Genomic DNA, 11,167 nt, shown 5'->3' with positions numbered 1-11,167 from the left:
AAATTAATGTAATTTTTCAAATATTAAAATGTGATATATATTAAATTCAAATATCAGAGGTGCAAGTGTAATTTACACTAATGTCCTATTTGGTAGAGCTGTGGGAAAGTGCTTATAACTTATAGCTCATAACTATGAATATAAGCTGATTTCTGACATATAAATTAAGCATCTCCTGTCTCACTCAAAGAATAAGCTGATTTTTGACTTTCAAAAAGTTATAAGTTATAAATTAAATCAAACACATCAAAATAACTTAAATTAAACTGAAAAGTAAAATAAGTATCTTTTAAACCGCACCAACCATGATCAATATCTTTTTTGGAACAAACAACCAATAATGGAATTTTGTCAACACTCAAGGTTTTGTTAATTGTTTTTGTTTTTAAGGAAAGAAAAGTAAGATTTGGTTGGTATTTATTTTTCATGGCTTGTAAAGAATCTGAAGCTTACAAGCAAGCAATTGACGAATCTTCGAGATCGATCTCTCTGTCTACTTTCCTGCAAATATCTATCTGAATCACAAGTAGAAAAAGCTGAATTTGAGAGGAAAGAAATATCATCCAACTCTTACGACAGTCTGCTAATTACGGGTAACTAACTATAAATCAATCTACTATTCATGCTTCCTTCAATCGCTGACACTTTTAATTTGAATTATCGCTCAACAAATCGCTTTCTTGATGATATGCTTATTTTCAACATTATTAGTATTGTACTGATAGATAATGATCTAGTATTTGATTCTCATTTTCCTGCAAAAAAATACTTGTTGTTCAATTGGGTTTTTTCTGTTTCCCCCTCCCCTTAATTTCTGGGGAAGAATTGATATGGGTTTGATTTTAATTCATACTTTCTTTGGACTAGTAGGCTCTCTTTCGATCAAATTATTTCTCAATTTTTCTTTTCGGCTCTCTTTGGTTACTGTCACTGAGAAATTGTTGGAAGGGGGGGGGGGGGGGGGGAATAAACTAGGGTTTTGAGTGTCCAAGAGTAAAACCATTGGTCTGAGGAGGAGTACGTGTAGCTGCTATTTAATTGACTGAGCTTTATACTTTTAATATCTTGACTCTAATTGGCAACACTTTTGGACCTACAGATGATCTGAGTATTTATTTACTTTTAAGACATAGGGAGAATCGACCGTAATATTGATCATTATCGAATTTTGTTCCCACAAATGCTGGGTGATACAGATTGGGTGAACTGACATTAAACAAGATTTAATATTTAATTTTCTTTACCCTATCTTTATGAGATATCTAAATTACTTAAATTTTTTTTACGAATAAAGGTTGAGACCTCCTTTGGGGGTCACCCCTTGACCCCCTTTAGTTTTGATTGGTTAACTTTTCCTTTTTTTTTTTATATTTTTTTTCTTCTCACCCAATCCCCAACCTCCATGTGTGTGAGGGGATTGTGGGGGTGGGTGTTTTAAGGGGGTCTAAATCAATGCCCTTTTTTTACCCGTTACAGGAAGCATCTTCTGGAAATGGAAATTATCTCCTGCCATTCTGTACCATGCTATCATGTTGCAAAATCGAGGGGCAAGTTGCTTGAGAAAACCTTAAGTCCACGCCAATTAAAGATTTCTGCTATAAGGAAAAATGGAATTTCGTGTGTTATGATCAATTCCAAATGTGGATATTTGAGATATTCTAATCTAGACCGTTTATTCTCAAAGAACCTTTATCAAAATGGGGCTTCCCGATCATGTAATGCTCCTGAAGGGTGTCCAAATGCTGATTTGAGGGTCTTTAGTGGCTCGGATTCTTATGTAGTTGATGATGAAGAGGGTCTGAGAAGTGTTGGTGAAAGTGGGAAACCGGTAACTAAGGTGTTGATTCCAGGTTTACTAGATGAGTCCAATGGTGATCGTGATGCTCCAATTAGCAGTTGTTTCTGGGAGTGGAAGCCCAAACTTAATGTTCATTATGAAAAATCAGGATCTGAAAATGTTAATTCCCCTCCAGTGCTCTTTCTTCCTGGTTTTGGTGTTGGTTCCTTTCATTATGAGAAGCAACTGAAGGACTTGGGTCGTGATTTTAGAGTTTGGGCCATAGATTTTCTTGGGCAGGGCATGTCATTGCCATCTGAAGATCCTACTCAGTCTAAGGATGCAGGAAATTCAGCAGGAGAAAATTCTGCATGGGGCTTTGGAGACAAAACTGAACCTTGGGCAAATGAGCTTGTTTATTCTATTGACTTATGGCAGGACCAAGTTCAGTATTTCGTAGAAGAGGTATTCAGAAAGTCAGCTACTTTCCATATTTTTCTACTTGTTTTATATTGCATTGATGGCAATTCAACTGTCTAAAAATATTGTATTCTGAGCAGGTTGTTCTTCACTTTGCTCAATTCTATGCAGTTTGTATATTGTTTTGTTTATTTAGTTAAAACTAAAATTCCACCTTTCATGTGGTATGGACCTAGAGCACTTCACTCCCAATCTTTTAAAAATAGCCAATTATGCCCCACGATAGTAATCGACATTGCTATGGGAGAAGCATTTTTAGTTTCACGGCTTCTCTATGTTTTGAAGGAATTATTGCACCAAATTGGTAATGTAAGCAATAAAAATAATTCAGTTAATCTGTTACAGGTCATTAAAGAACCAGTTTATGTTGTGGGCAACTCACTTGGAGGATATGTTGCACTCTACTTCGCAGCGTGTAACCCACAATTGGTGAAGGGTGTTACCTTACTCAATGCAACACCTTTTTGGGGATTTCTTCCTAATCCGGAAAGATCACCTAGACTAGCAGGAATGTTTCCATGGGCTGGGACATTTCCTCTTCCTGCCAGTGTCAGAAAGCTCACAGAATTTGTGTAAGTTTTACTTTCTGTCCATGAATTAGTTCATAGGATGTCCTCGTTTTGCATGTGGCATCTCAAACTTGTGAACCTGTATTCTTGAACACAATAGAAATCATGCTGCCGTCCCTACCTGAAAGACTATTTTTATTTATGGATCTTCTTAGGAATTGTGAGCAAGGAATTTATTTTGCATGGAAGTTAAAGGCATAAGTTTTTGTTTGTTTTATTTATTTTGACAAACTCTTAGTCTTAGGTCAAACACAAGACAGGTCTTCATTTAGTTATTCTAGTTCGGAAAAAAAAAAACAAGAAGCCTGATTGTTGCAGTTAACTAAGCAAGTGCTTTATTTATGTGATTGTAGTTGGCAGAAAATAAGTGATCCTGGAAGTATTGCAGAGGTACTTAAGCAAGTTTATGCAGATCACTCAACAGAGGTTGATAAAGTGTTTTCCCGTATCCTTGAGACAGCACAACACCCAGCAGCTGCTGCATCCTTTGTCTCAATTATGTGTGCTCCTCGGGGACAACTATCTTTCTGGGAGGCTTTATCTAGGTACGTGTTGTTAAAGTTTAAACTCCAGCAGGTAATTCATGTAAAATTTCCCTTTTCTTGCTCCAAATTATGGACTACCAGTTCATTTCTATTCACAGGTGTCAAGCGAACGATGTACCAATCTGTCTCATGTATGGAAAAGAAGACCCCTGGGTGAAGCCTGTGTGGGGTCTTCAGGTGAAAAGACAGCTGCCAGAAGCTCCATATTATGAGATCAGCCCTGCGGGTCACTGCCCTCATGATGAAGTTCCTGAGGTACCCAGCTCATCACTGTCTACATTAGGAATCCATTTGATTGCCCATCTGCAGTTAGTGTTTGTTTTGACATGCCCCTGTAGTGAGAGTTTATTATAAGATGTTCATAGTTACAGTTGAAATCTTGAATGAAGAAATTTGGTTTTGCTGTTGATTTTGTTAGGACTTTTTCCGTTTGTGTATGAGGGGGTTTGAGCCGTGCAATCCAAGTGCTGAATCTACCCAAGAGGAAGACTTAGTTAAAAGTCCACATCATTTTAACAAAAATGAAAAGTTTTAGATGAGTAAAATATTTTTGCTGTAAAGCCCCAAATTTCTATAGTGAGAACTGTGTCCTGAAGGCTTTAATTGAACCTGGTGATAATCTTGAGGTTTGATTTTAAGAAAATGAATGATGTACCAAGAAATTAACATGGTAGACCATGAAGTTTACTTTCATAGTACAATATATGAGACTATTATAAGAAATTGCAAGTCCAAGTTGCTTTTGATTTGTGAGCAAAGTAGATAGTAAAAACTGAGCAATCAGGTACTACTTCAATCCCTTATTAGGAAAGTTATACCATTAATTTTCATGCTAAGCACTAGGAAAAAGATGATTTTTATAATTTTGTAACAGGTTGGGTGGTGCCACAGCTATTGAATGGATAAACAAATATAATAGTCTTTGGAAGAGTATAATAGGTCCAATAATTATGAAGAATCCGTTAAGGTCCAACACCGTTGCATGGTATATGCGTCCAACCTTTGTACTCAAATTTAGACACTTGGATCCTCTAATAATTAACAATGTTCAGAACAGAAGCTCACATTTGATAGTAAAGAAAATTTTTTAGCCTCTCACATGAATGGCGGATAGGTATCTCCTTTTTCCCCTAAATCCCATTTTATTTCAACTATATTTCCAAATAATAACATCATCTTATGTCATAATATCATACAATAGACAATATATTTAAATGTTCAGGGAGTGTCCACAACTCCACGTATCCATACCCAATTTCTAGATACATAAGCCTATATCACAAGATTAAAGGTTTAGGGAGGTCTGACACCCCAATTTACGAACTGACCACAATCAAAAACAGTCTCTGCATAAATAGAGACAAAATGTTTCTTAATCCATTTCCATACCAATTGTCATCTACTTCAATTCTACAAACCAAAAGAAGAGCTACTGTCAAAGAATTCCAGCTATGTTTTCTCTGAAATCCAGCAACCTGATAGTTTCAAAGTCAACCCAATTTCAGTCATATTTGATCTACATACCTACTACCCTTTTCTTACAATTTATTAGAACCTTAAATCTTGAAACTTTCATAAACCTAAATCCACCATGAAAACCTGCATTAATTCAAAGTTGGTCTTTCCTATGTCATTAAGGTTAGACTCTGATTTCAGATTTTGACTTCATTTTTCTCTTACATTTCTCAAAATATGCTAGCAGAATTCCATTACCTCAGATTTTGACTTCAGTTTGCTCTTATATTTAAAAAATTGCATACATGGTTCTCCATTCCATTCTTTCTCCCCTTCTGAGGTGGCTTTCTTTGTGTGATGCGGTGCATGGAAAGATCCTTACTATTGATAATTTGATTAAGAAGAGGCAGATGCATGTTAACTGGTGTTACATATGTAAGCATGACAAGAAGTCCAATGAGCAATCTCCTTAGTCATTCTGAGGTGGTGCGGGAGTTATGTTCGACTCTTTGCCACTTCTCTTGTTTGGCGTTGAGTAGGGTAGGTGAGCTTCTTTGTTCTTGGATAGGAGCTCAGTTTGGGAGGAGGAGGAGGAAGAGGAGAGTTTTGGTGTTTGGTTTCCTTGGCTTTGAAGTGGATGAATAGAAGATTTTTTTATATAGAAAAGATGAGCCTATTTTTAGATTGACGAGTAGTTTATTGTCTTTTATTTGTATAGTTGGTTTTCGGGGGTGATCAGTTCATCCTTGAACCAAATTTTGGATTTTGTTTGTATAGTTGGTTTTTTTTGTTCACAGGTTGCACGCCCTTGGTGCTTCTTTAATATAATTTTCCTTATTTATAAAAAATAACCTTGATAGGAATCAATCAAAGAATCTCAAGGTCCATTTGTTAGGAGGAGCTAGTGGGAGGTAGGAATGATGGGGAAAGGAAAGGGAAGGATTCACGGAGCCTGTGTCATTCGGAAGGAAGCAAGAAGGAAAAGCAAGGATAAAGGAAGAGAGGTGGGGAATTTCTTCCCCATCCCCTTCAAATCCTAAAGCCTCTCAAAAGTGGTCAGAGGGTACAGAAATAGCTCCCCCGGACTGCCCCCCTCGCTTGCTTACATTTTTGTCCTTTAGTGACACCTTTAATTTAACATGTCAATGATGTATTGATAAAAAAAATTTATTTCTTCTTTCTTGCCACTCTAGTAAACATAAAGAGGGAAAGGTAGTTTATTTTCTTCTGTAAGATACAATTTCCATCCATTCAACCTACAGTCCAATTGTTCTCTCTTGTACTAAATGTTGCAACTTGTAAGAAAGAATAACTTCAAATGATAAGGTGTTTGAATTTGTGCTTGCTCAGTTTTTTGTTTTTTTTTTGGTGGGTTTGGATACTTAGCATCTCCATGTCACTGTTATGCAGGTTTTGAACTTTTTACTACGTGGATGGATCAAAAACCTGGAGTCCCAGGGTTCAGTTGCATTACCTCTGCTTGATAACCCAGAATGTGGCGTTGAGTATGACATTGCCAGGGATTTGGAATTTTTAAGAGAAGGATCAAGGAGGTCAGTGAAGGTGCGATTCTTTGGCTCCAGATTCTCTCTATGGAGTCAGATAAGCTCTTATATCAAAAACCGCTTTGAAGATTTTAGAATTAAATCTCAATAATGTAACCTTTTTTTTTCCCTGAACCATAATTGTATATCTGGAAATGTACACCATATATAGATAGATGTCTCTCTTGATTATTAATCGAAATATCAGTAAGTTTCCAATCATTCATTATCAATGGAGTATAGTAAATAATCGTAGACAGACTGATGGCCTTTTTTGAGTATTGATGAATCGGCCACGTTTGGATGCAAGATAGGATTATGCATGACTGGAGTAATATAATACATGTAATCAACCCAGTATAAATTATTACTCTAATCCCGTGTTTGGGTGGAGATTGGACCAGATCATTGGACTAATGACTCTCCCATTGTTGTGCTTGCTAATACATATCATTATCATCATATTTGTAAACCTGCCACAGTACTAAAATCTATCATTGAAGACACAGGACAGGAGAAGATAGGAGAGAAAAGAGTACCTTGCAATTTATTAGCCAAAGAAGAATGTATATGATTAAATTTATAACCAAATAATAATTTAACAAAAATCTATCATTAAATTCAATGATGGATTTAATGATGGAACCTTGCTGTAGTCAGCCAAATAAGGATGTTTATGATTAAATTTTGTTGTTTCATGCTCTAATTTTGTAACTTTTTTTATTAATAAAAAAAAAAGTCTAATAATCTGCCAAATTATGAGAAATGCTCGTCCTCGAATAAAAAAGTCTCAAAAGGTGAAGATAATTTACGAGACAGCCTCATGGACTCATCATCACCATCCAAAAATATCTCCATTTTTTTTTTACCACATTCATGCTGAAAGATATTAATTAGATTATATCTAACACTGCAAATGAATCGAACTGTTTACGAACAGATTTGGTTGGGCTCATTAAGGATTCGACTTGTTTAGTAAACGAACCGATCTCGAACTCAAATAAGCTTAGTTAACATGTTTTTCTTTATTTGTATAAAGTGATCATAAGATTATGGGTGAATTTTTAAGAAATGATAGAGAATGCCTTAAAATTTCACTTATGCTGAAAAGTAAAGTGATCATGCGATACACGAGAATTTCTTTTTAAAATAAAAAATTAATTTTGAGTTTTAATTGTTTGTGTGTAGAAAATTTTAGCAATTGAAGTCAAATAAAAATAGACTTGTTAATGGTTGATAATTTTTTTTTTTTTTAGTGTGTGATCCTATGTAAAAAGCTCATAAAAATAATTTCTTTCCAAGCTTTTTTTTTTTAATTTAAAAAAAAAAGAAGCTATATTCTCAATCTAAAATCAAATTCTCATTTATGTTAATCAAATTTACCATAAATTATGAATTCCATTTGTATCAAAAAATATATATATTTTTTGAAAAGAAATAAAAACATCTGAAAATTCTATAATACACAAATTATGACTTGGTTATAACTCAACGTGTATTATTTTGGTTATTAATCGAAAATGACTTTACTAATTTCTTATGTTTTTTATTATGTCTAAAGTGATGCATCGGATCTTTAATTATACTTCAAGATGATATTTGATTATGATCTATTATAATACTTTTATATGACAATATTTAAGTATTTTATTATACGAAAATGTGTTTAAACTTTAAAGTGAGTTGACTCAAAGGTAAAATCAGTAAGATCGCAAGAGTTATTTACATTGATATATAAAAAATTATAAATTCAAATCATAAATAGTGTCTTCAAAGATAATCAATTACAAAATCTCTATAACCTTAATAATTTCAATTTTCAAAGGGGTTCTGATTAATCATAGGTAAAGGTAGTCCTCTCTCTCTTGAGTGGAGGTTTTTTTCTTGCCTTGTGCAAGTGTTTTTCTTGTGATAGAAGGTTGGCGGAGGTGGTAGTGAAGTGATGGCTGACTCCTTTCTTGACCTTACTCGTACGCTATCTCTCACTTCGGAGGAGGACACAGTTGTGAGGCTTGGGGGGGACTCTACAAGCTTGATGATGGGCAAATCGGATATGTGCCTTGTCGGCAAGTTGCTCACTCGTAGGCCGTTTAATGTTGACGTCATGAAGAGTACTCTGCTATCGGTGTGGCAACCCACTAAAGGAATGCAAGGACGAGTCATTGGTGACAACCTGTTTGTTTTCGTGTTTGGCCATGTTGTGGATAAACGGAGAGTATTATTGAACGGCCCTTGGACGTTTGATAAGCACCTTCTAATGTTGGGCGAGATGGATCCAAATGTTCAACCATCTAACATTCAATTGACATCGGTGCACTTCTGGGTGCATGTTTGCAATCTTCCTCTAATTCTTATGAATAAAGAGGTTGGGCAAATAGTTGGCAACTTTGTTGGACAGTTTCTTGATATGGATTTTGAAGACGGTGGAATTGCATGGGGCCGAACAATGCGAATTCGAGTGGCCATTGATGTTCGGAAGCCCCTACGACGGGGGATAAAACTTGCTTCGTCCTCTGCTGACCCTATCTGGGTGGATTTCAAATATGAGCGCCTCCCGATTTATTGCTATTTTTGCGGAAAACTCGGCCACAGCGATCGGGAGTGTGATGCTAAACTCTCTTCTGCCGATGGCACTCGGGTTGATGTGTTGCAATATGGGGCATGGTTGAGGATGGATACTTTCAAAAGCAAAGGGCCTCGTCGCACTGGTTCGATTGATCGAGGAGTAGGGATGAGGCCTCCTGGTGGTCAGGGGACACCGATGCAGATGATTTCTGAACATGTGAATCAGGAGGAGGGGGCACCACAGAGTGTTTCGCCACTCTGTGCTCCGGTGGCTGTGGTAGCTGACCGGCGTCGGGATAGGAACGCACACGGTGGAGAAACTCTGATTCTCGTGATTGATGGCGTTGATAAAGGAAACGCGGTACATGTGGCTACAATTTCGGGCAGTACCATATCTTCACCCACGTCTACTACTTTTGAATTTATGAATGGGCGGGAGGTTACTGCAGAAGGAGGGCCGGGGCATCAATCTCAACATTCCAGTTTGGGCCTAGGTGGGGCTAAGCCCACGGCAATTGAGTCAGGTTTGGTGGCCCAATTTTCTCCCCTGGCTCCTAATTTTTTAATGGAGGTTGAGGCTAGCCCACTGAGTGAATCAGTGTTGCCCAAAAAGAAGTGGAAGAGGGTGGCCCGTCAACATATGGACCCTAATATTGCTCACTCCCCTGTTACGGGGACTAAGAGAGTACTTGAGGAGGTGGTAGTTAATGATGGGAATCTGAGTGATGAAACTTGGGATGTGAAGGCTGGGAAACGTTTGTGTGTGCATGGGGGTGATGCTATCAACCCATATAACAATATTTCAATGGTGGAGGCTGATGTTCAGCCCCGCCGATCCCAATGAATGTGTTATGCTGGAACTGCCGCGGGCTTGGGAACCCACGATCAGTTCGATCTCTTCAGTTTCTACTGAAAACGGAAGTTCCTGGGCTGGTTTTTCTCATGGAGACCAAGCTTGATTCGAAGCATATGGATGGGATTCGGCAAAAACTAGGATTTTGTGGTGGTTTTTATTTTAACCGAGTTGGACTTGCGGGCGGACTTGCTTTGTTATGGCCAGCGGGTATCTAGGTTAGTGTGAAAAGTTATTCGGTTGGTCACATTGATGTATTTGTGGACGCTGGATTGGGGGAACACCCTTGGAGATTTACGGGATTTTACGGACACCCGGAAATGGCACAACGGAAAAATTCTTGGGCATTATTGCGTAGACTAGCAACATGCTTCCAAATGCCTTGGCTTTGTGCGGGTGATTTTAATGAAATTTTGTTTTGTCGCGAGAAGTGTGGCGTCGTGGGGCGTAGTCCATCCCAAATGGAACATTTTCATAATGTTATCGCAGATGCACACCTGGCTGATTTGGGTTTTGTTGGGCTAATTTTCACTTGCTCCAATAACCGCGGTGGCAACACTTTGGTTCAGGAGCGATTGGACCGTGGGTTTGCTAATGATGCTTGGCAACTCTTGTTTCCACATGCAAAGGTTTATCTTATGGCGTGCACATCCTCCGATCACCTACCTATTTGTGTTGACATTTGTGGGGCTAAAGAACAACGTCAATCTCCTGCTAGTGGTCATCGCATGTATCGGTTCAAAGCTATGTGGCTACGGCATGCAAGTTGTGAGCAAGTAGTTGCTGATAATTGGTTGCCTTCTTCTAATGCGGATGTTCGAAGTTTGGTCTCTACTATTGCACATGTAAGTTCTTCGTTGCGACGGTGGGATCGTAATGTTTTTGGATGCGTCAAGCGACAGTTGAAGGAGAAAACCGATCAATTACAGCGGTTGCTTACGCTAAGTTCTAATTTTCCGGACGATGTTGCAGAAATGTGTAAGCTACGTTGTGATATTGATGAGCTTTTAGAACGGGAATCTATTTTTTGGGATCAACGTGCTCGGGCTAATTGGCTAAAGGATGGGGACCGTAATACTTCGTTTTTTCATTCCAAGGCCACCCAACGTCATAAGAAGAAGAAAATTGCTGGTATTGTTGATCCTAATGGAATTTGGCAAGAGGATCAAAGAGTGGTGGAGGACAATTTTGTGAATTATTTTTAGGAATTATTTTCAGCTGGTGAGGGACTGAACATGGGCCCAGTATTGCAGTTGATTCAGGCGAGAGTTTCCGATCACAGTGCATCTCAATTGAGTAGACCATTTTCTGAAGTTGAGGTCCACCATGCGCTTTTCCAAATGCATCCAACGAAGGCTCCCGGGCCCGATGGTAAACCT

General features: G+C 37.9%; 2 protein-coding genes across 3 annotated transcripts; both read left to right on the top strand.

Annotated features, from left to right (window-relative positions):
- Positions 1-323: 323 nt before the first annotated feature.
- Positions 324-6,592, top strand: LOC114290013 (pheophytinase, chloroplastic-like). 2 transcript variants are annotated; one of them, XM_082867809.1, is made up of 6 exons: positions 324-593; positions 1,477-2,242; positions 2,603-2,829; positions 3,180-3,371; positions 3,470-3,626; positions 6,237-6,592. In XM_082867809.1, exons 2-6 carry the CDS (start codon positions 1,493-1,495, stop codon positions 6,480-6,482), a joined length of 1,572 nt encoding a protein of 523 aa, XP_082723935.1. In that variant the 5' UTR covers positions 324-593; positions 1,477-1,492; the 3' UTR covers positions 6,483-6,592. The 2 variants fall into 2 exon arrangements, with proteins under 2 accessions (XP_082723935.1, XP_082723936.1); XM_082867810.1 differs by lacking the exon at positions 6,237-6,592 and adding an exon at positions 5,687-6,175 and having other exon boundaries at positions 357-593.
- A 3,516-nt stretch (positions 6,593-10,108) lies between these two features.
- Positions 10,109-10,993, top strand: LOC145791719 (uncharacterized). Its single transcript, XM_082872141.1, has one exon. It carries the CDS (start codon positions 10,109-10,111, stop codon positions 10,991-10,993), a length of 885 nt encoding a protein of 294 aa, XP_082728267.1.
- The last annotated feature ends 174 nt before the right edge of the window (positions 10,994-11,167 follow it).

This window comes from Camellia sinensis, chromosome 5 (assembly GCF_055761805.1).
Source record: "Camellia sinensis isolate YWXY chromosome 5, ASM5576180v1, whole genome shotgun sequence".
Classification (NCBI taxonomy): domain Eukaryota; kingdom Viridiplantae; phylum Streptophyta; class Magnoliopsida; order Ericales; family Theaceae; genus Camellia; species Camellia sinensis.
The sequence above is the reverse complement of the archived record's forward strand: the minus strand, read 5'-3'. Positions and strand labels throughout refer to the sequence as shown.